Below are 25609 nucleotides of genomic sequence, written 5' to 3'. Positions count from 1 at the left end.
ACCCCAAGGGACTCCAGAAGTGTGCAAAACGAGCTGCACGATGGAGGTAAGTATGACATGTTTGTTATTTAAAAAGAAAAAAAACTCGAACCTTTACAATCACTTTAAGTCACTCAAGGTTTACATCTCCTTTAGAACAGCAATGCATAATGTAATTGTCTACTAGATGAGCAGAAAATTGTCACCTCTAATAAATGACATCTTGACATTTTTTATTTTTATTTTTTTAGATTTTTTTATCATTAAAAAAATTGTAACGCAAAGCGTAGGAAGTGGTCTTTGTTTCCTTCTTGTTGGTTTGGTACCCTTCTACTTTTGAAGGGTTTGGCATCTATCTTGGAATGACTTGGTGCAGCAACAAGCATGTAGCAGTTGGTAAATAAAGATGGATATTCTTTTGTTTTTCCCCGATGCTCGTTATACTCCACTTACCCAGCGAGCTTCCTAGGGAGTGGCAGCTGTTTCTTATGTTAGGCACTCTATCAGGGGCTAGACAGCTTTGATTCAGTAAAGCATTGTTGGGGAAGGGGGGGGGGGGGGGGGTAAATGCATTCTTGTTGAATTCTCAGTAGGATTAACTTTTCATATGCCAAAGGGGCAGCAGTGTCTCTCAAGACTTGAACCATATAAAGAACAAAGCTACATTAGTTCAGCCCATGCATGTGACACTCATAAAGGGTGTGTTTTGTATACAGAAAACATTCGTGCACATGGTGTTCTGAATTTAACTGCAATGTTCTGTTTACAGAGACTTACTACGTACTGATGGACCCGAGATATTATTTATTTTTGTGTGTGTGCCCCGATAACCTTTTTCTCTTTTCAGGCATAATCACTTTTTCATGTTTTAGGTCGTTTATGGTACAAACTTTCAAAAAGTTGGGTTAAAAAAAAAAGAAGGAAGTTAAACAAGACCATAAAACTATTTCCCCCTTTTTATCACCTGACTTTTAAGCTAGATCTTTAATCTTCTATACCGGCGACTTTTTAAATGAAGTGATATTTCACTTTTTCGTAATTACCTTCATTTTATATTTGCACATCTTTTGCTTTCTGTTTGTGGTCTGATCTTTATAAAAATGGAACATTGAGGAGAAATGCTACAACAAACTATAAACTTGATACTCCTACAGGAAGAATACTATACGATAACCGAAGGGGGAAAAAAAGAAGGATCAGCTCCAACAAAGACTCGATTGTTCTTAGACGTTTTCATCTCTTTAATCTGCGTCGTGTCTATTGTGAAAGCCTTTGTGGGTTAAACCCTTAGTTCTCTCTTCTTCTTTTTTTTTTTTTTTTTTTTTTTTTAATGAATAGGCCCCTTAAGACATAAGTGATGAAAAAAAACTTGCGTAGTGGTACCACAAGATCTTTGGTTGTAAAATAACATGTACATCATTTTGATCCCACCGGAATTTGATGCCAGCTGTCAGTACTTTATATTGCAAGTTTTACTTCCCAAAAACTGCTTGTAAAAATCTTATAAAACTGGCCCTGATGTGCCTTCTTCAGGACAAAAGATAGAGCAACTGCTTGGTTGATTGCAAATTGCTTGTACCATTCCTGAATTTTATTCTTAACACAAGTGATCTTGTTTTAAAAAGTATTTTGCCCAAACTTTATTATCATGCTTAAGCTTTCTACAAAATTGGTGCAAAAATCACTTTCAAAATCCCATTTCGCTTTCTATCGCCATCTCGTACACAACTTCACAGATAAACAAGACACGGCAACTGTGGTGGGTTTAAAAAAATAAAATAAAGTGACTCTTTTTTTAAAAAAAAAAGCGTGAGCTCTTACATTATGCAATTTTCTTGTTCAATTTCCTTTAAATTTACCTTCAACTATATAGTGCAAGAAATGCCGGCATCTCAATTCCTTCTTCTTAAATCTTTATTGAGCACCAACAGCAGTGCGACATCTAAAGTGCTAACATGTTTCGGCCCGAGCCTTCCTCATAGCATGATGCTATGAAGAAGGCTCGGTCCGAAACATGTTAGCACTTTAGATGTCGCACTGCTGTTGGTGCTCAATAAAGATTTAAGAAGAAGGAATCTAGTTGCCAGTGTTTTGCCAAGAAAGGTTCCCCGGCGGATAATGACCCTCCTGTACTGCGCAGGCACAGCGCTTGCGCAGTTGGAACCACAACGGTGCCACTGAAAGTAGCTGAAGATGAACAGCTGTGAGTCAGCTGTACACGGCGCCTGTGCAATGACGACGACATTGTGCCAGACGCTGCCGAACGCTCCCGATGCTTGTGCAACTCTGCAAGGGGCGGGTGCATTACTGTTATCTCGTGTAAGGGACGAATGGCTGCAGAAGAGGACGAATTTTAAATTGATGGGCAGAGCTGATAAGTTGGGATCAACATTGCAAAACCCGCCCTTCATTTGTTTAACCACTTAAGCCCCGGACCATTTGGCTGGCCAAAGACCAGAGCACTTTTTGCGATTCGGCACTGCGTCGCTTTAACTGACAATTGCGCGGTCGAGCGACGTGGCTCCCAAACAAAATTTACATCTTTTTTTTTTTTCTACACAAATAGAGCTTTCTTTTGGTGGTATTTGATCACCTCTGCGGTTTTTATTTTTTGTGCTATAAACAAAAAAAATAGCGACCATTTAAAAAAAACGCATTATTTTTACTTTTTGCTATAAGAAATATCCCCAAAAAATAATATATAACAAAAATTTATTTTCCTCAGTTTAGGCCGATATGTATTCTTCTACATATTTTTTGTAAAAAAAATCGCAATAAGCGTTTGTTTGCTTTGCGCAAAAGTTATAGCGTCTACAAAATAGGGGATAGTTTTTTACTAGTAATACCGGCGATCAGCGATTTATTATTTTTTTTTTTTAATCGTGACTACGACATTATGGCAGACACGTCGGACAATATTGGCGCGATTTTGGGACCATTCACATTTATACGGCGATCAGTGCGATTAAAAATGCATTGATTACTGTGTAAATGTGACTTGCAGTGAAGGGGTTTTAACCACTAGGTGGCGCTTTAGGGTTTAAGTGTGTCCTAGGGAGTGATTCTAACTGGGGGGGGAGGCGCTATGTGTGACACTACACTGATCACCGCTCCCGATTACAGGGAGCTGTGATCGGTGAAAGTGGCATTAGGCAGAACGGGGAGATGCTTGTTTACATTAGCATCTCCCCGTTCTTCCTCACCATGAGACGATCGCGGGTATCCCCGCGGACATAGAGTCCGCAGGACCCGCGGTCACAGGGCTCCCGGCGCACGCGCGCCCACAAGCTGCCTCTTAAAGGGCAATGTACAGGTACGTTAATCTGCCAGTATGTGCCCTTCTGCCGCAGTATATCTGCGTGAGGCGGTAGGGAAGCAGTTAAACACGCCCCGCAAAGACATGTAGTTTATTGTTAAAATCACCCCTAAGTTATCAGCTCTGACCATCAATTTAAAATTTGGCCTCTTCTGTAGGCATCCGCCCGTTACACAATATAACAGTAATACACCCGCCCCTTGCAGAGTAGCACGAGCATCGGGAGCGTGTGGCAGCGTCTGGCACAATGTCGTCATTGCGCAGGCGCCGTGTACAGCTGACTGACAGCTGTTCATTTTCGGCGGCTCTGTTGTGGTTCATACTGAGCAAGCGCTGCTCCTGCGCAGTACGGGGGGGGGGCATTATCCGCCGGGGGGACCTTTTTCAGCAGGACACCGGCATTTCTTGTTTCGAGGTTTATGGGACACAACAGGCCTGAGCTCTGTTATTCAGCTCATCATTCTACAATCATGCGGTAGAGCTTGGGTGAGTTTTTGTCTGTTTGTATGCAATCAGGCAGGCCCTTGCACTACATATGTAAAGTGTTTTGGGTTTGACCTCATATTATATATTATATGGTTTTGGTAAATCCTAAAAGAAAATTGTACCAGAAAATTTTGTATAATGTATGGCCATCTTAAAGCAAAATGGTCGGCTTCTGTTGGACCGGCTGCCATACACACGGGCCAAATGTTGGATGGTTTTTATTGAACTGGCCTATGTCAACTGGCATTTGTCCCATGTGCTAGCCAATCTACCACTACCCTCCTCCCAGACTGATTATGCTGCTATCCAAAGGTACCTCCTGTGCTCCTTTATCCAGAATGGAGGCACTCTATTACAGGAGGTGTGTTCCTGTCCAGATGAAAACGGAGGGGGGAAAAAAGACTAAAGAAAAAAAATGCAGCCACAAAATCTAATGATTGGTAAGCTGCAATATATGACCTTTTTCGCTCATGCCCCTTTGACGGAAGCCGGCCCGGCTGCACTACACACGGACTGAATGTTGGCCGGTTTCTATTGAACCGGCTGATGCCGCCCGACATTAAGACATAAGATCGTAGTTGGAAGATCCAGCCACTGAAAGGTCTTGCAATAGACCTTTACCTAAACATGAACAGTCATTTGACCAAACCATGAACATGTAGTTCCAACAATGGTCTTATCTGTAAGTTACTGTCTAGCTCTCTTCTAGACTGCTGGCCAAGATATGTCAACAGAAGTGTTTTATAATGGTTCCTTGTTCCAATAATGTTCAACCAGATGATGGCAATGTTCTTCTAAGTCTGTAGGTAGCCTTGGGCTACCAATGGACTAGAAGATTGCTTGTCCATTGATTGAAGCAGCCTGTGGTGCTTAAAAGATAATTAACCGTGCACGCATGATCTGGCCTTACAAAGAAGTCAAGATTATAGTATAAACCTATACATTCACCCAATTGTCTATGTAGATTGGAGGGGCCTCACTCTAGGGAAAATCACAGTTGGCTGGGAAGAATTCAACCCAGCCAATCAAAATCCCATTGCCCCCATCTGGGGCTGAAGATGTCTGATGTGGTCCGGGTGGGTATTAGAGATGCCAACATTTCCCAATTTGATCATATACAGCTGGATGGGGTTAATGTGGGTGGATATATACAGTCAAAAACTTAGTGAAATGATTGCTTCTCTGTCTAGGTAGTAAAAGCAGCTGTGATCATTTGATTGCTGCCAGGTAGCTAATGATGGGTAGCTAATGATCCTAAAAAAAATAACTTTAAAAAAGCTTTTATGGAAAACTTAACATCAAAGTATAAAATGGACAGTAACCCCATGGCCTGGTCGAAGTGGCTCTGGCATTCCCCTTCTATTTTTTTTGTCATATATGGGAATTTTGTCGTTTGCTTCCCTGAAAATGTTTAATCAAGTGCAATGAAAGCATGTAATCTTGTCACCTATACTTACGCCTGGCTTAAACTGGTTATTATAGCCTATGCCACATCTGTCGAACCCAAGGCTCGTGGGATGAATCCGGCCCACCAGGCCATTTCATGTGGCCCTTGCACCGCTCCTGTAGCTACGGCACCCCCCCTGTAGCTACGGCACCCCCCCTGTAGCTACGGCACCCCCCTCGTCTCAGCAGTCGGAAGCATAGAGGAGGGCAGAACTCCTCCTCCAGATCCTGCACTTCTCTGTGCAGCCGTGGAGAGGCTCATTTCTGCCTCCCCTCCTCCCTCCCTGCAGTTGACAGCAGAGAGGAGGATAGAACTCCTCCAGATCCTGCACTTCTCTGTGCAGCCGTGGAGAGGCTCATTTCTGCCTCCCCTCCTCCCTCCCGGCAGTTGACAGCAGAGAGGAGGACAGAACTCCTCCTAAAGGTCTTGCACCTCTCTGTGCAGCCGCAGCACCCCCTAGTCTCCCCCTCCCCTGGTCTCAGCATTCAGCAGACTCCAGTAGCTCATCTCTGCCCTCCTCTAGTCCTCCTCCAGACCCTGATCTTTCTGCTTCTCAGCTTCTACCCAGCAGCAGCACAAGGTAAAGGCATGTACACATCACATGTAGTTCCAACAATGGTCTTATCTGTAAGTTACTATCTTGCTCTATTCTATTACACTGTGATGTAAATGGACTGTGAGAGATTCTTGACTTCTGATTGGGGTGCTCTGGGACATCTAGTCTTACAGATACAACGGCCCTTTGAGGACAACCATAATGCTGATGTGGCCGGCGATGGAATCGAGTTTGACACCCCTGGCCTATGCTCAGGGACGGTGCTACCACTAGGCAAACTAGGCAGCCGTCTAGGGTGCACTGCTGCCGGGGGGCACCTGGCCACTGGTGTTTCTACTCTCTTCTCTCTGCAGCAAGCAATTAAGTCTCAGCAACAGCAGGCAGCCACCGCTCCATTCGCACATAATGTCAGAGGCGCAGTGGCGGTGGAGGACTGTGTGTGTGTCCCAACTCCCGATTGAATTGAAGCAAGCAAACATTGATTGATGGGCGCTGGTGAGGCTGCATTTGATGGGCGATGGTGAGGCTGCATTTGATGGGCGATGGTGAGGCTGCATTTGATGGGCGATGGTGAGGCTGCATTAATGGGCGCTGGTGAGGCTGCATTAATGGGCGCTGGTGGGGCTGCATTTGATGGGCGCTGCTGAGGCTGCATTTGATGGGTGCTTCATTAAAAAGGTGGGGTATACATGAGCGGGGCAAAGGGGGTGGAGTCAGCGGTGGAGGGGGGGGGGGCGGCAAAATTAGGTTTCGCCTAGGGTGTCAAAAATCCTTGCACCAGCCCTGCCTGTGCTTTGTGGTCCCCTTCTCTGCCGTCAAGTCTTTGGCCAGCACACTTTTTGTATGTTAGTGCTGAAGTTTTACTTTTTAACAGGGTTCATTTTTCTTCTCTCTGAAAATCTTCTAACTAAATATTCTCGCTTGTCTCCTAAGTCTGTTGTTGATTAGTAAATTGCCTATAGATGTGTAAAAGTACTTGCACTGCAAAATGTAAATGGGGAAAAAAAAGTTCTCCATATGTCACTGTGAAAAATGACAATGGCAGAAGTAATACATTGGACATCTGCTCAGAATTGTACATTCACTATGCATTTAAGGATCAGATGTTGCAAAACATACAGTGTATTATTTATCTCTGTGCGTGACGCAGTTTGACTTCTCAGCGCGCTGGCCGCCTCTGTGTGCGTTCTAAATCACCAGCCGACATAACAAAGTACCATGCTGGGTTGGATGGTGAATGCATATTGAGCTGAGCAATTGAGGCTCGAGGATCTGTAATCGCAACATATAATTGTTCATAAATTATACTAAAGGTTCCCACAACTGAGGAGAGATTGAATCAATGGAACTTAACGTTCACTTTCTTCTTTAAAGCCCAATTAAACGTTTAATTTATATCATCTAAATACAAACAAATGTTTTCCAGTGTCCTTAGAAATCGGTGTCACCTAAGTCACCTAAAAAAAAGCCTGCCCCCGCCAGCATTCTGCAGAGGACAGTTCCACTTTGCATGGAAGCAGTTGTCTCTCTGCAGAGGTGCAACACGCCCCTTGCTGAGCTAAAGTTCTCCAATCAGCAGGGAGTATGAGATTTCATTTTCATCCTCTGCTGTACCACAGGGCTCCTCATCTCCTGCAGCTTCCTGTCTACTTGTACTCCAATAATGTCTAATGGTGGCAACAGTGGACCATCAATGCCTGCATATTATGTGCCAAAATAGCTGCTTGTTTGTCTTACTGTCACTACAGGGTGAAAACATGGTGGCAGAACATTGTCCTTCTATAACTGGACATGTTTGAAAAAGGACCTCCAATTATTATTTTAATGAGAACTGCAAATGTAAAAACCTTGCAATTAGTGGTGCACCGCAATGAAAATTCAGGATGTACTTGATCGAAACCAGAATTGATGGTTTTTAAAAAAATATATATATTATTATAAATAATTGTATTCGACTTTTTAATTAACCACTTCAGCCCCGGAAGGATTCACCCCCTTAATGATCAGGCCATTTTTTTGCGATACGGCGCTGCGTCGCTTTAACTGACAACTGCGCGGTCGTGCGACGTTGTACCCAAACAAAATTGATGTCCTTTTTTTTTCCCCCTCACAAATAGAGCTTTCTTTTGGTGGTATTTGATGACTTCTGCCATTTTTATTTTGTGTGCTATAAACAAAGACCAACAATTTTGAGAAAAAATCTTTATTTTTTATTTTTTTTACTTTTTGCTATAATATCCCCCCCCAAAAATGTAAAAAAACCGAATTCCTTCCTCAGTTTAGGCCAGTATGCGTTCTACATAATTTTGGTAAAAAAAATCGCAATAAGCGTATATTAATTGATTTGTGCAAAAGCTATAGTGCTTACAAAATAGGGGATATATTTATGGCCTTTTTTATTATTTATTTTTTTTTTACTAGTAATGGCAGTGATCAGCGATCTTTAGCGGGACTGCGACATTGCGGCGGACAGATCGGACACTTTTTTGGGACCAGTGACATTGTTACATTGATCAGAGAAAATAGCCACTGCTCACTGTTTTAAATGACATTGGCAGGGAAGGGGTTAATACTTGGGGCGATCAAGGGGTTAAGTGTTCCCTGGGAGGGGTTTCTAACTGGGGAGGGGGAGTGGACTGATTGGGAGTAGAGAGAGATCACTGTTCCTGATCACTAGGAACAGACGATCTCTCTCTACTCTCCTGACAGAACAGGGAGCTGTTTGTTTACATTGACAGATCCTTGCTCTGTGGAGTGATTGCAGGTGACCGGCCACGTGCGCCTGCTATAGCTATTAAAGGGACTGCCATACCAGTAGCGATTGGGCCAACCGAGCCAACCTGCCGCGGCAAGCGGTTAACTTTACGAATTTAAATTAATATGAATTGAGCCTGGGTTCAATCGCACCGTATCCTGTGCACATTACATGCAATGTCTGTGTGGTGCAATTTGAGCCATACATTTTGTATGGCTTAAATTGCATTGTATACACGCCAAAATGGTGCAGGACCCTTTTTTTTTTCCCCCGCACCTGAATCGCATCGCATGGGTGTTCACACCCATGCGATGCACTTATGGCAATCGCACTGCATTTTTCAATCTGTTTCAAGGTGTCCTTAATCTAACGTTGACACCGGCAGCAGATCCCACGGACGCTGTGTGATTGCCTTGTAGTGCGATGCTGGGAAACACAGCGAATCTGGTGCGTTTCCCACATCGCAACAGTGTTAACCAGGGCTTATTGTCGGCTATTATCGGCACCTTTTGAAGCGGTGTTTAAAATACTGCTTGCTGCATATTTGGCAAACTGCACCAAAAAACACACCTCCTCATTGAAATGCTTTGAAAACGTAGCAAGATTGCATAAAAAAATGCACCCATGTTGCGTTTTGATGCATTTGAGTCACATGACCTATGAAAAACACTATAAACAAGGTAAAATCATGTCAAAATCCTGGGCATTTTCGGCAGCCGTTATCGCCAATTTTTTTTTTTTTTCGGCACGATGCTGGATAACTTGGTGCATCACTACTTGCAGTGACTAACAGTTGCCCTTCCTCCTTATTTTATTCATTATTTTTTTTGCAGAAAAAAAGGCTCCAATAGTGTAATACATGGATGTCTTTTATTTAAATAAAGCCGAAAGGCTATTTACATTCAGTTAAAAGCAATTCAGCCTTGATTAAAATAGTTCAAAGTACAATACACCCGCACTTCCGGGGTCACGTGTGGCGCGATGGCGTCAGCGCGTAGTCCCGCCCGACATGTTTTGTCATACATGACGTCTTCGGGCACATTGGGCGTACGTACTATGATGAAATAGTGATTGTAAGACTATGTTAGGGCCAGAAGGAAGCGTGTTAAATACATATATTTTGAGAGTTTTAAATGTATTTTATTGGTTATTTTATTGGTTCATCAAAGCAACAGGATAGCAAAAGGAAGACAACAAGTTTTGGGACCCGACGATGTACGAAAATTCTCATAAGTACATTTGATGATTTGAAATGTCCTTCAAAAATACTTTTAAAAGTTTTTACTTTTAAAATTTGATTTAAATTATAACTAAAGGCAAAACTTCTTTTGTTATTTTTTTTTTTGAATAGTGGAGAGGGATTAGAACCCCTGTCCGTTGTTATTGCTTTCTGTGCTCCCCATTAAGAAGATTCACCCTCTCTATTTGTCCTGTTTACCGTTATCATTTGAAAGTAAAAGAAAATCCCAAATTTTGGGTTGTTTGCAGAAGAGTAATAAAAGGGAAATCTTCCAATGGAGACACTAGTTCTGGTGACCTGGGGGTCCCCAAGGAATTCCCTTAATTTGCAGGGATTTCTTCTCACTTCCGTTCTCATAGCCAAACAGGAAGTGAAGGAAAATCTCCGCTATGGGAAACAGATGGCAAGAAAATCTGACAGGTGTTATAACCCTCCAAAATGGGGGGGGGGGGAGTTTTACCTATAGTTCTGCTTTAAGCCTTGGTTTCCACTGGTGCAGCTTTGAACTCGCGCTACTTCAGTGTGATTTATTGCAGCTTGTGACTTCATTTAACATACAAAATACAAGTCGCAATGAAATCGGTGAAAAGTAGTGCAGGAGCCTTTTTCATTTTAGGCCGATATGTATTCTACATATTTTTGGTAAAAAAAATTGCAAAAAGCGCATATTGATTGATTTGCGCAAAAGTTATAGCGTCTATAAAATAGGGGATAGATTTATGGCATTTTTATTATTTTTTTTTTTATTAGTAATGGTGGCGATCTGCAATTTTTTTTTTATCGTGACATTATGGCGGACACATCGGATACTTTTGACGCTATTTTGGGACCATTGTCATTTATACAGCGATCAGTGCTATAAAAATTACACTGGCAGGGAAGGGTTTAAACGCTAGGGGGCGATCAAGAGGTTAAGTGTGTCCTAGGGAGTGATTCTAACTGTAGGGAGATGGGCTCACTACAACATGACAGCGATCACTGCTCCCGATGACAGGGAGCAGTAGATCTCGGTCATGTCACTAGGCAGAACGGGGAAATGCCTTGTTTACATAGGTATCTCCCCGTTCTGTCTCTCCGCATCGCAATCGCGGGCCGCCGGCGAACATTGAGTTCCTGGGACCCGCGGGCCTGATAGGCGGCAAATTCAAAGGGACGTACAGGTGCGCCCATTTGCCTGCCTGTGCCATTCTGCCAACGTACATCTGTGTGGCGGTCGGTAAGCGGTTAAAAGGACCACCATTGTGAAAATACTGTATTCTGGGAAAGTCGCCATACATGTAATGGGAGTATTCATTATGCATATTTTTATTATATGTGCCAATTCCAGGGCTGCAGTTAATCCCTTTTTTTTTTTTTTTTATTTGTGGCTGCCCCTGCAAGACACCGTTCCTAATATTCTCTAAGTCTTTTTATACTTGACTGAAACATAACTTCTTTTTCTTTACATTTTCAGGTGAGTACATAAAGACCTGGCGACCCCGTTACTTTCTCCTCAAGACAGACGGTACTTTTATTGGTTACAAAGAGCGTCCGCAAGATGTTGACCAGTTAGAAACCCCTTTGAACAATTTCTCCGTAGCCAGTAAGTACTACTTTTGCCTTATAACTTTAAAACGCGAATGCAGAATTCTACTTATTTTTCAAGTAAATCTTTCACAACCCTGGGCACTTGGAATTGAGCACAGGATGGTAGTAAAGGTGGGGGTAGAGGGGGGAGGCGCAAAAGCAGGGATTGCATAAAATGAAAATTGCATGTCAATATGATCAGTGGATTGCAGGATAGAGGGAGCCGATTTTGGGGTGCAACCTTTGTTGAAGATCTTTGTTGGGTGGAAGGAGATTGGATTACAGACCGCCCATCGTAAAGCTCTGCACGAACTGTTGGCGCTATATAAATCCTGAATAATAATAATTAAATAAGGCTCAGGAGGTGGGTGGGGGCAGTGGCGTAGGTATAGGAGTGCGGCCCGCACCCGTGTGAAACCCACGGCTTATCATTCATCTGTGCAGTGTGCAGGGCTGAGACACACTGCACACATGGAGTGGTCTGAAACAAATCTGAGCCGCTGCATCATGTTAACCCCCAACACACAGCACGCAAAGCTACGCTGGGTCACAGTGCCCCAAGAGGGCAGTGCTGCAGACACCGCCCGTCCCATCTCTCCTGACCAATTAAAGCGATCACAGGACTGACCGGCAGCAGTTTTGGCCAATTGAAGTAAGAGATCAGGAAAGTTGTCCACTTTCCAGCAGTATGTCTATAAGAGAGGGAGGGAGCGGGCGATGTGTATGGCAGCTATACTGTACAGCACCTCCTTCTAAAGCCAAGACTGCTCAACCTCTGTAAGTTGTAGCTGCTCTTCGGCAGCAGCCCCTCTGTCCTCTCTTCTGGCCTGTGAAGCCTGCAGAACTTAACTTTGCACCTTGTACATGGAGAACACTTGAGCCTTGCCCCCTGTACACAGCGAACTTTTGAATGCTCCACCCTGTATGTAGCACCCTCCTGAGCCTTGTGCCCTGGATACATTGCACTCCAGAGCCCTGCCCCCTGTGTGTGGTGCACTCCAGAGCCCTGCCCCCTGTGTGTGGTGCACTCCAGAGCCCTGCCCCCTGTGTGTGGTGCACTCCAGAGCCCTGCCCCCTGTGCGTGGTGCACTCCAGAGCCCTGCCCCCTGTGCGTGGTGCACTCCAGAGCCCTGCCCCCTGTGCGTGGTGCACTCCAGAGCCCTGCCCCCTGTGCGTGGTGCACTCCAGAGTCCTCCCCCCCCATCTACATTGGCATTTACCTGCACACACCCATGCGAAAGGTAAAGTGCTGCGTACAAGCATTCACTTACATTACAGGCTATACGTGGCACCTGCTGCTTCCTGGCATCAGAAAAACACCTGTTTTTTTACTCCCGGCTATTTTTATGTCTCTCATCCTCCATGCTCATAAGATTAGGGGAGCCGCACCAGGCTCCAGTATATCCCAAGTCCAGTGACTCATGCTGGGGGTGCAGACTGAGGAAGAAGCCTATCCTGGCTCGTATGCAATAAAAACGCCACACACCATCATGGCTAGGCGAAACGTGTCAGCTGTGTGGCCCGGACAGAGCTAAGGCTGAGGCTGCTCTCACTAATGTGACAATTGGGCTCTCGTGGTGTGCAGCATTTGAGATTCTTTCCCTTCTCCATATCTCATAGTCCATGTACATGAGTCCTCTATCCAGTGTCAGGACAAGATCCAGTGCCCAGGGCAAAGATGTCAAATTGCCAATTATGTGCAAGCTTATGAGGAGAACGGGGAGAGAGAGCACAGCTCGCACCTCTTCCCAGCGCTCTCCTCCTCTCCTTCCAGCTTTTGCTCTGATAGAAGTAGTGATGCCGCTGTCACTACTCCTGTCAGCCTTATATTAGAAGGAACTTGCAGTGCCCCCATCCCTACAATACACACCATGCCCCCTTTTGCCCACCCCTTGTTCCAGCCCTGCATCTGTCTTCCTGTCAAACGAACATGCTTGATGATAATGGCTGCTCCCCCGACAGTTTTAAAATCCAGCGGCGATCTGCAAAGTTCTATAAGATGGAAGGGGTTAAACTTTTTGGTGCAGATATCACCTCCTTCCTCTGGCTTTCCTCCTATTCTTCTTTCTCTACATCCACGGCTAAGTTTCCTACTTTTGTTTATGCTGCATACACTCCGTAGCACAGCAGGATCGCTAACAATCCCAATCCAATGTTATCCCACTTGTTTTTTTGGCTGCCGCGTGAACAGTCTAGGAAACGGTCCTGTTATGTATTTGCTTGGAAAGCGCGTGTCAAATAGATTTCTGAACTGGTTGAAGAATGTGTTTACAAGGCGGACGTGTTTTTCATTACAGAAAAAAAATACGCTAAAGAATGTGCTTATTTTAACTTTTCATTTCACTGTATTTGGACTGCGCTGAGTAAACTGTACAGCGTGAGTTATAAAATTCAGATCATTAAAGCTGAACTCCATGCAAACCATGAAATACAAAGATTTAGAAACCTAAATATATATAAAAGCCAGTTTACCTTCCAAAGGATTTGTATCTGTTTATCCAAACATGAGATTTGCACTGCTCTGCCACGCAGCACAGACCTGTTCGCCATGACCGGAGACATGATTTGTCTGTGCTGCAGTTCAGGAGCATTTATGGGTCTGGGGTCTGCGCCCCCCAGCCTGGGACAGGAAAAGCAGCAGACTGATGAGCTCAACTCCCTGGTCACTGTGCTCTCTTCTCCTATCAGCATGTATGTTGGCACATGGGCCCTGCAGAACAGATTCTTACAATTCAAATGCTGCTACTTCCTCCCCAGTCTGAGCTCTGCTGTACAGGGTAATGCAGGGGGTTCATACCAAGTCAAATTCTGTTTAAAAAGTACGCACTTAAAATTTCAATTATGTAATATTAATACAGAGGTGTAATTATTTGTATCTTCTATCTTTGCCTAGAGTTCAGCTTTTACCTATAGCAGTTGGCAAGTTTTAAATAAAGTTGCTCTTCGCTATATTGGGTGACCGATCTAAAAGCTAGACACCATCTGCTGTTTTTTTTTTATTTATATATATATATTTATATTTATATTTATATTTATATATATATATATATATATATATATATATATATATATATATATATAATATGGTGCCCTTAAACACTTCCACGTTTCCATTACTTGCATTTTGCTGCATGAATGTTTGTTTAAATGGGAAATGCCATTCTTTCCTATGAAAAACATTAAGAAATGGGAGCATCTGTATTAAAACATTTTTATAAAATCTATCAATCTAGAATATAAAAAGAAAAATGTATTTAAATTTTTTTTTTTATAAAATCTAGAATATTAAAAAAAAAAATGGGAGCATCTGTATTAAAAAAATATATATATAGAATATAAAAAGAGAAATGTATAAATGTATTACATTTTTTTTATAGAATATTAAAAAAAAAAATGGGAGCATCAGTTTTATTTGATAGGTCCATTTTCTTTGCCAACGTTAGAGTCACAGGAGTAGGAGACGCATTTTGGGTGCTCACCAGTTTCTTTTCATCAGGGTTAGAGGGTGCAGCATGAACATTTTTCAGCAGCCAACATAACATATACGCATAATAAGATATTCTAAGTTCATACTTCTGGAAATAAGATGTCAACGTAATACGTATTAAACCTGTAAAAGAAATGTAAAGCCTAACATCGACTTTCCGTCACTTTAACCACTTGCCATCCACCCCTTAGTTTGCTACAGGGCAACAGCTGTGCACTGTGATCATACACAGCGGGAGCCCAGCGGCGGGTACCCCCCCCCCTCCCCCCGGGCCGCCTCGGGAGCGGCACTAGCACAACTGCCACCTACCTCCTTACCCTGGATGTGGGTGGTGATGATGCGGCCATCTTCAAGGATTACCTGTAGGCAGTGGCGGTTGGTGCTCAAAATTTTTTTGGGGGGCGCAAAAAAAAACCCCATCAATTGCAGCCACTGTGCCCCATCAATTGCAGCCACTGTGCCCCATCAATTGCAGCCACTGTGCCCCATCAAATGCTGCCAGTGTGCCCCCTGCCGGCCCGCCATCTGCACATACCTGTCTTGGTGGGAAAGCTCCTTGATGTCTTCTACCGTCCTCTCTTCCTGTCCTCTGCTATGATTGGACGCCTGGCGTCCAATCACAACACCTGTCGTTTCAGCCAATTAGGTGACGGGTAACAGATCTGAGCACCTGATTGGCAGAGAGGCGGCTTAGTGTTAGGAAAGCGAATATGGCTAGGGCTCTAATCTACCCCCCCCCCCCCCACCGCTGTAATTCAGGCGCCCCTCCTGGGCACCTGAATAGGGGGTGGCAGCGGTACCCATAGATAGATTCATGCATTGCATGAATCTATCTATTGGTGATACGAGGGGGCGGCGCCCGTGTGCCCTTATGGACACACCGCCACTGCCTGTAGGTAAAATGAATATCTCCTAAACCTTTACGGTTTAGGAGATATTCACCATGCATGCAGCCACTGACATCAGCGGCACATGAGCAGCGAAGGTCCTTCACTAACAAATGCGTTTGCTGTGAGTGCTGTATAAACCGTATATAGCATTAGCTATATACAGTATACAGCGCTGTGTTCGTCCCGCTACTGGATTAAATCGAGTTGGGCTGAGCGCTGTTAGGCTACTGTTACACTGGGGCGGGCGTCGGCCGCTTTTTTTAGTGGCACTTTTCCTGTTATTTTAGCTGTGCTATTTTGCCGCTAGCGGGTGCTTTTAACCCCCGCTAGCAGCTGAAAAAGGGTAAAAATCGCCCGCAAAGCACCGCTGCAGCCGCGCTTTACCGGCGCTGCCCCGTTGATTTCAATGGGCAGGGGCGCTTTAGAAGCGGTGCTTGCAGGACTTTTTTTTTTTTACTGTCCTGCAAGCGCACCGCTCCAGTGTGAAAGCACTCGGGCTTTCACACTGGAGAGACAGGAGAGGCTCTTTCCAGGCACTATTTTTAGCGCTGTAGCGCCTGTAAAGCACCTCGGTGTGAAGGTAGCCTTAAGCTCTTCATGGGTAGCTTTGTATTTTCTAAATAAATCAAAAGCTTTTCTCCGAATTAGCAGAGGTGGATTCCACCTCTGCCAATCAGAGGAAGCTTTGCACTATTTTAGAAAATACAAAGCTACCTGTGAAGGGCTCAGCGGCGCTCAACCCGACTCTATTTTTTTTGGCAGCGGGACAGGAGGTCCTTGTCCCGCTGCCGGAACGCAGTGCTATATACTGTATGTAGTTGATACTACAGACAGTTTATAGGAAAAAAAAGGCTTGCATCACCAAGAAGATGACCTCTGCTGGGTTCACCTGCTTAGAGAGAGCTGCCCTCACTATTTCAGCCCGCGGGATGAATGAAAAAAATGACTTTATCCAAACAAGGTGAATGGAGGAATGTTCCTGGCTGAGACCTTGTTTTCTGACAGCAGCTCCCACCGCAGTCAGAATACTCTGATCAGCAGCTGCAACATTTTCCAACATGTCCCTTTGCCAGAAGTCGATTAAACAATCCGCTTCTATCGTGCAGGGGAGTCCACTCACATGCAAGAGTTAAAAAATTGCTTTTGTAGATTAGTCCTTATCATGGGACTGTCAGCACTTCTCTGTATATGAAGGTGCCTAGGGGGATAAGAATGTTGGCTGCCACATTGTGTAGTAAGCACACTGTGTCCTTTTTCACTGAAATCTACACTCTTGATACATACACTATATTGCCATAAGTATTGGGACGCACATAAACTTTAATGGCATCCCAGTATTAGTCCGTAGGGTTCAATATTGAGTTGGCCCACCCTTTGCAGCTATAACAGCTTCAACTCTTCTGGGAAGGCTGTGCACGAGGTTTAGGAGTGTGTCTATGGGAATGTTTGACCGTTCTTCTAGAAGCGCATTTGTGAGGTCAGGCACCGATATTGGTCGAGAAGGCCTGGTTCGCAGTCTCCGCTCTAATTCATCCCAAAGGTGTTCTATCGGGTTGAGGTCAGGACTCTGTGCAGGCCAGTCAATTTCCTACACCCCAAACATGCTCATCCATGTTTTTATGGACCTTGCTTTGTTCACTGGTGCGCAGTCATGTTGGAACAGGAAGGGGCCATCCCCAAACTGTTCCCATGAAGTTGGGAGCATAAAATTGTCCAAAGTGTCTTGGTATGCTGATGCCTTAAGAGTTCCCTTCATTGGAACTAAGGGGCCAAGCCCAACCCCTGAAATACAGTTCCACACCATAATCCCCCCTCCACCAAATCATTTGGACCAGTGCACAAAGCAAGGTCCATAAAGACATGGATGAGCGTGTTTGGAATGGAGGAACTTGACTGGTCTGCACAGAGTCCTGACCTCAACCCGATAGAACACCTTTGGGATGAATTAGACCTGAGACTGCGAGCCAGGCCTTGTCGTCCACATCAGTGCCTGACCTCACAAATGCACTTCTGGAAGAATGGTCAAATATTCCCATAGACCAGTGATGGCGAACCTTGGCACCCCAGATGTTTTGGAACTACGTTTCCCATGATGCTTATGCACTATGCCGTGTAGTTGGAGCATCATGGGAAATGTAGTTCCAAAACATCTGGGGTGCCAAGGTTCGCCATCACTGGTCTAGACCATAAGCGGTTTATAGCTGCAAATATTGAACCCTACGGACCAAGACTGGGATGCCATTAAAGTTCATGTGCGTGTAAAGGCAGGTGTCCCATTACTTTTGACAATATAGTGTATGTGCAACTACCAGCAGCATATTGGCCTTGTTGCTGCTTTCACCAATTCCCATACATACGAACCACATGCTGTTTAGCAACACCGTCTCCATGGCTGTCCTGTACGTAAATCATTTGCACTTCAGCAACACCATGTCCCCAACATTTTTCTGACACTCACTCTCCATATTAAACATCCGCATCAGCAGAATATTGTCCTTGTCACTGAGGTCTGTCACTTTTTCCTACATGTAGCACGTACTATCTCCTGTTCAACAGCAAATTGTCCCTGTCACTGAGGTCTGTCACTACACAATTGGTATCCTCTCCTGGTCAGCAGCACATTGCTCCTGTCACTGACGTCTGTCACTGCTTCCTACACATATGCATGAGCTCCTGCTCAACAGCATATTGTCCCTGTTTCTGCTTCCTACACATGCTGTATATAACGTCTCCTGCTCAGGAGCATATTGTCCCTGTCACCGATGTCTGTCGCTGCTTCCGACACACGTGTACCATCTACTACTCAACAACATGTTGTCCCTGTAACTGAGGTCTGTCACTACACATTTTGTATCCTCTCCTGGTCAGCAGCATATTGCTCCTGTCACTGACGTCTGTCACTGCTTCGGACACATATGTACCATCTCCTACTCAACAGCATATTGTCCCTGTCACCGATGTCTGTCACTGCTTCCGACACATATGTACCATCTCCTACTCAACAGCATATTGTCCCTGTCACTGAGGTCTGTCACTACACAATTTGTATCCTCTTCTGCTCGAAAGAACATTCTCTGTCCCTGCTTTATATATATATATATATATATATATATATATATCCTCTTCTGCTCAACAACATATTGTCCCTGTCACTGATGTCTGTCACTGCTTCCCACACATATGTACCATCTCATGCTCAACAGCAAATTGTCCCTGTCACCAAGGTCTGTCACTACAAAATTTGTATCCTCTCCTGGTCATCAGCATATTGCTCCTGTCACTGACATCTGTCACTGCTTCCTACACATATGCCCCAGCTCCTACTCAACAGCCTATTGTCCCTGTCGCTGCTTCCTACACATACTGAATGTACCATCTCCTGCTCAGGAGCATATTGTCCCTGTCACTGATGTCTGTCACTGTTTCCTACACACATGTACCATCTACTACTCAGCAGCATATTATGTCTGTCACTGCTTCCCGCACATATGTACCATCTCGTGCTCAACAGCAAAATGTCCCTTTTACTGAGGTCTGTCACTACAACATGTGTATCCTCTCCTGGTCAGCAGCATATTGTCCCTGTCACTGCTTCCTACACATACTGTATGTAACATCTCCTGCTCAGGAGCATATTGTCCCTGTCACTGATGTCGGTCACGGCTTTTTACACATACAGTATGTATCAGCTGACAATTGCAAAGCTTACATGCACCTTATGACATACAGCATTTTTCTGGTTGCTGTGAGATGGTCATGCACAGTGAACATTCGTGTTACATTTTATTGCACTCCCTTCAATAGAATTACTTCCTTGCTCTGACCAGTAACTTGTAAAGCCAGACATTGATTCTTTTCCTCGATAAGTATGTGGTTTTGTTATTACTGAAGAAAAGGTAAATTGTACAAGTGTTTCACCATTATCAGCTTTTCTGCCTTCCTGAGTGATTCTGAGCAAGGGATTATTTGAGTGATAAATATCCGGCCACACTCAGACACCCACCTCTAATCCCCCCCAAATCTCAGCCACCCTCCTGCACTCCTCCTTGGGTCATGGTGTTGACTGATCTAAATGTTACTAGAATTAGAAGGCTGAAGTTAGTATCTCTAGAAGTCTGTCTCTCCATCTCTATTGTAGGACTTCACTAAGTGACTTGCTGAAAGCCCCAATAGTCTGTTTAATGGCAGTTCACATCTGTGTGGTGCATTTTTAGCATTGCATTTTAGGTCTGCTGCCATTGAAATCTTTTTTGCGTACATTTTCATGAAATCACATCAAAGTTGCAGCTAGCGGTATTTTTTATTTTATTTTTTTAGTGCACTGCATCTTAAAATCACATAAAACACACTGGTATGAACGGGACCTATGCTTCATTTGGCATGGTACCCCAATGCACCTGTGCTGCAACAATGTTCATTGTGGCTTGCCGCAAAAATATGCAGCAAGCACCAGATTTTCATGCTGTGAGGTGCAATGCAGCCAATTAATTTGGAATGGGATGCCTAATGCAGGCCATCTCAATGCATTAAAATGTGTGTGTTGTAGTGCAGTGTGGTATGGTGTGAATGGGCCCTTAACAGGGCTCATAGACATAAGGTGAGAGTTGCCTGATATGGCTGGATTGGGTATTGATCTTGTGTCGTGGTGCCTGTATTTTACACTGGTTGGGCACTGTTGTGGGGGTAGGACTGTCAAATACGTTAGACTCTTGGATCAGCCACCCCGCCCCTGCTCACTCAAGTTCCCTTTCCCACCATTGAGCTAAACTCGGAAGGTTGGCGTAGTGGAGTTTCCAAGTTTATGGATTGCATTGCCTGGGTTACTTGTATGAATGACTGCCTTCTGGGGTAGGTGGGCGTTTTGCTTAGACAGCACACAGAGTTCCAGCACTTCTGTATTTCTAGCGCAATAGCAAGGAAGAAGTAGGAGGCTGCAATAAGACATTTTAGCCTAATTTATAGAAGTGAATCAGTTAGAGCAGGGGGCTCCAATCTTTCTAAACAAGGGACCAGTTTACCATCTCTCAGACTTTAGACTGTGGGCAAGACTGTGGCCATTGGGAATAGAAAAGGTCTCAACATCAGTGGGACAGATCTTTGGTGTCAGTGGGAGGAATTGTGCCCTATCAATGTTTATTTAGAGGAATTTCCCCTTTCTCTCACTGTCAGTGGTTATGGCCCATTGTTAGTTTCAGTAGATAAAATAGTGCCCCAAAGCCTGGATAAAAGCAAGCAAAGGGCTGCTGTTTGGAGACCGCTGACTTGGAGGACAACAAGCTCCTCTACAGTGGTGGACAGTTACCAAAGGGTCCTGTACAACTACTGGGAAAGTGTGGGCACTTATTCGTTATGTATCTTATACCAGTTTGATGGGAGTGAGCAGTGTCCAGGTCTGAGTGATGATAAACGGGGTTCCCAGCACCCATCTGACCTGCATCAAGTACAAATGGGCCCCGAGTCTCAAACCACTTGTACAGACTGGAGCTGCACAAAGGCCCTCTGTCTGTTGATGCTCCTCTAAGTTGAGTCCGGGACCAGTCTAAGCCCCTAATTTTGATTTATCTTCTTAGTAGTTGTCCACCCTGTGTTCCATCCCACAGTGAAATGCCGCTGGTGCCACAATGACATATCGGCAGGCTTGGGCATTGTTGGGAGCAGGGTGACATGCCTGTTCTGTGCAAATCGTAGCTTAGAAGAAGTTATTTGCATAATTGGGAGACCGTTGACAGCATTTGGCTGCACTGATTCTGCAGCAAGGGATATGTACCAACATCCTGTGCCGTAACCTACTGATGTTGGTTTTACTTTTGATCTATTCACTGGCTTTACATGAATTGAAATCTGGTCCCTATGCGTTGCTATACTTTCTTCTTCACCATTACTTATTTGAAAATGGACCTATACTTTCATCATAACTTTCCTTTTTGTATGTGTCACCTAACCCTTCTTTTGTAATCTTTGGAATTGTTCATCTCTTTGATGTCAGTCACAACACTAATACTGAACCATTGACCCCCTTCTTTCCTAAAGCGAATTGGGGGAGGCTGATGTTCCAGAAGAGCTGATCTTGAACAAAGATCTTGCTGTTGGTTTGGTATTGTTCTTGTTGCCAATGTTATGGTGAGGAGGATTCATTAAAAATCACACTTTTTACATAATTCAATAGAGTACATGTCAGCATTGCAAAACTAGTCTCATTTTGAGTGGAAAAGTATGTCTTGCTGGACTCCGTCATGTGACCTAAAGTCAAGCCGGGGCAAAGATCTCATGTTCTCTGGCTACTATCAGTTTTAACTGTTTCTAATGTGTACAGTTACTAGCCAGGGAACTCGTATTTTGAGGAGATGGTTAGTGATTGCATCCCTTAATATCTGTCAATATAGGTTTCCTTAAAAGAGGAACTGTAGTCTTTTCCGTTTCAAGACCCTGTTGGGGTAAAAAACACTATAAATAAAAGGTGACTTGCAGTAGAAAAGCTCTTATACTCGCCTCCTCAGCAGGCCCATGTCTTCTAGCTCTCTTCTGTTCCAGCGCTGCAACCTATATAAAATTCTTCAATGTTCGACACTTCCAGGAGTGTCAGATGCCTGTTGCCCAGCCAAAATGTGCCATGGTCTCATCCTCCAATTCCTACACTACAGGACTCTATGTTGACATAGGGGTCAGTGAATGGAACCACAGCATGGGATGCAGCATCTGACCCTGAGACTGTAGCACTGGAACGGAGGAAGAAGAAAACACTCTTGTTTTTTTTATTATACTGTTGCAAAAAAATGTAAAAATGATTAAAGGGGTTGTAAAGGCAGAAGGTTTTTTTTATCTTGATTCATTAAGTTAAAAAGACTTTTGTGTGTAGCAGCCTCCCTAATACTTGCCTGAGGTCCCTCTCTGTCCAGCAATGTCCACAAATGTTTCAGCCGCCCGAGATTCTCCTTTCTAATTGGCTGAGACACAGCAGGGGCGCCATTGACTCCCGCTGCTGTCAATCAAATTCAGCTAGCCAATCAGGGGACAGAGGCTCGGGGTTGCGTGTCTGAATGGACACAGGGAGCTGTGACTCAGCTTGGGTGCCCCCATAGCAAGCTGCTTGCTGTGGGGGCACTCAACAGAAGAGGGGCCAGGATCACAGAATAGGGACTCGAATAGAGCAAGATCCAGGCTGCTCTGTGTAAATCCACAACAACAGAGCAGGTAAGTATTCCATGTTTGTTATTTTTATAGGAGAAAAAATTAGTCTTTACAATCACTTTAAAAACTGACTTTATTAATAACAGCGCTATCCTACACATGTACGTCAGTATGCTCTATGGTAGAGAGACGGTATAGCATTTTTCTGCGCCCGTGGAGCTGCAGGTGGCACATGCACCTGGCTGTAGAAGAGAATAGCGGAACTTGGATATATGCTGATGCTTTTTGCGTCGGCGTACACGCATATGCGCGCATGGTGCATTCCCAGAAGTTCTCAGCTGCTTTGGGCACAGGAAAATGCCAGGTCTTGGCGTTAGAGATTTTTATGCCTCAAAAAGTCCATGTCCCTAAGACCATAAAAATACAATGTTGGTTGTCTCATTCTGATTGTACTTGTTCTGTATCTTCTTCAATTTACGTTTTTACATTTATAGCCTTGATAATGGATGACTCTGCATCTCCATGATGTTGGTCTTTTTTTTTTTTTTTTTTTTATGCGAAACTTTGTAGTGTTTCTTTGTAAGTTTTTTTTTTTTCTGTTTGTTTTTTTTCTTTTATTATGAATTAGTTAGTATTAATCAATATTAACATAGACCGTAAACTGGGACAAATCACCTCCTTGGCTGTGTGTTTTTGCACCATGCCTGTCTATAGAATATAATAGCCTTCACCAAAGAGAACTCTGCAGCCATTATTATGATGAGGCCTGATGTGTGTATGCCAATTGCACAGGACTCAAGGTAAAGCTTTGTAATTCTAAGGCTAGCTTTACATGATTCATATTTTTTCTTTTAGATGTGGCAGTGTGCATTAGTTTTAATTTTTCAGGCCGAGGACATTTCAGCAGATACAGAAAATACCTGTTGACCTTAACCAGAAATTCACTCCCTGTAAGCGGAACTGAAAGCACAAACCACACGATCATCTTTCTATAGACTCCTCCATGTAGTGGATATGAAGAGAGGAAAATTTGTTTAAAACCAGTTATAACCATGGGGTGAGTGAGCTTTTCGAAACCTTAGGACAGGACATCTGTTGTTTTCAGGATCATCATGTAAAAACAAAGGGGAAAAAAGTCTGAAATAAATGTTTTTGGTTTTAGATACACTTTAATAAGACCATGCAATGAGGAATCTGCTGTATCATAAATGGTACGAGCACCCTAAAAAGATAGGATAGAGGGAAAGGTAAGAGAGATAGAAGGAAATAAGGAAAGAGGGAAAGGGGAAAGAATCTGTAAAGGACAAGACCCACCCTACCGGACACCCTCACAAAACCCCGAACTGGCAGAGCACCATTGGCCTAATGTCAATGGTGTGGGCACCATTCTAAGTGGTGCCATTTATGGGTCTTAACACAGCTTATTGGTGGAACCAACCCTATATGAAACGTGATGTTTTCTTATATCCTTTTATATAGCCTGGTTTAGATAAGGTAACAAAATGCATGATCTCTTCTGTGAGGATAAGGCTTGGCTCTCGTAATTTGCTGCAGCACTGCTTGAAGTATTTTATTTATTTTGTGATCATCCATAAATTTGTCTGCTTCTTTCAAAGATACTATTGTGCCGCTTATTTTCTTCGTGTTTGCTAAGTTTAATAAAGACAAATGATTGTTTAAAGATGCTCAGGACCCTTTTTTTTACCCCCTCCTTCTTCTCATGTGATAGAATGTCAACTTATGAAGACAGAACGACCAAAACCAAACACATTCATCATCCGATGTCTCCAGTGGACCACAGTTATAGAAAGAACGTTTCACGTCGATTCTCCTGAGGAGAGGTAATACTTTCTTTCATATTTAAAGAAAAATTCTTTTGTAATTAGGAGATGGGAGTTTTTAAGACCTGAGCTGTTGGAAGTGGCTAAATACAACCAATTTTTAATGACTTTCTTTGCTGTAGAAGAGGAAGTAGTATGTAAATGAGAGGCTCTTCAGTACCTGAAGCCCTCAGACACTTTGCCTTCTCCTCCATTACGTTATGGTGGATGGTAAACCTCATTCAGAGCAGTCAAAGTCCACTTCCATGATGGGAGAGGAGCTTGTATTGAGTTGGGATTTGCATATTGATTGCTCTAAGTTTTAGGGCCATCCGTGTGCCAGTCATTTTGTTTTTGGTACAGAGATGCACATGCGCATTTTTGTTTTAGTGCCATTACACCAGGAGCCTGGTCAGACCAGTAAAGCATATATTTGATTTCTATAGTGTTAAAGCAGAAGTTAAGTTCTCAATTTACATTTTTCCCATATGGAAGCTCACCTTAAAACTAGTCTTTCCATTTGGTCAGATCCATCAAAAACCTTGAATAGAGGATTTCTTTTCAAATTTATTTTGCAGCTCATTTAGGAGTTTGTGCAATGATCTTGGCATCCTTTGCTGCCATAATCTGCTTTTTACTATGCTTGGGTGGCATTACGTCCTCTTGCAAGATGTACCATAGCAAAACTAATGTTGAAGAGAAGCTTGGGTTTCTTCGGTGGTTAGGCACGGGATTTCTCTGTGACGTCAGTGGTGGGTGGCTCAGATTAAATGGAAAGTCAAGCTCCATAGGTTTCTAAGATGGCCTTGGCTTCAGAATGCAGGGGGGGCTGCATGGCCTGCAGTGTCGTGTTAAAGTTGTATTGTGGGATTTTTTTTAGATTTAAATGCTGACTTGTGTTTAAAGCTGTTTTAAACCTAAAAACAAACATTTGTTATA

At 43.7% G+C, this 25609-nt stretch overlaps 1 protein-coding gene across 3 annotated transcripts in view; it reads left to right on the top strand.

The window, feature by feature from the left end:
- AKT1 (AKT serine/threonine kinase 1) overlaps window positions 1-25609 on the top strand; it is a 224665-nt gene that overhangs the window by 104600 nt on the left and 94456 nt on the right. For 2 of the 3 annotated variants that reach the window (XM_073609534.1, XM_073609532.1), the window contains exons 3-4: window positions 11233-11361; window positions 24580-24691. In XM_073609534.1, coding sequence (XP_073465635.1) covers window positions 11233-11361; window positions 24580-24691 — 241 coding nt within the window. The remainder of the gene's footprint in view (window positions 1-11232; window positions 11362-24579; window positions 24692-25609) is intronic. The other variant, XM_073609535.1, reaches the window with a different exon arrangement.

The sequence above is a fragment of the Aquarana catesbeiana genome, linkage group LG13 (assembly GCF_042186555.1).
Source record: "Aquarana catesbeiana isolate 2022-GZ linkage group LG13, ASM4218655v1, whole genome shotgun sequence".
Lineage (NCBI taxonomy): Eukaryota > Metazoa > Chordata > Amphibia > Anura > Ranidae > Aquarana > Aquarana catesbeiana.
Note: the sequence above shows the minus strand (reverse complement) of the source record. Positions and strands in the feature narration are given on the sequence as shown.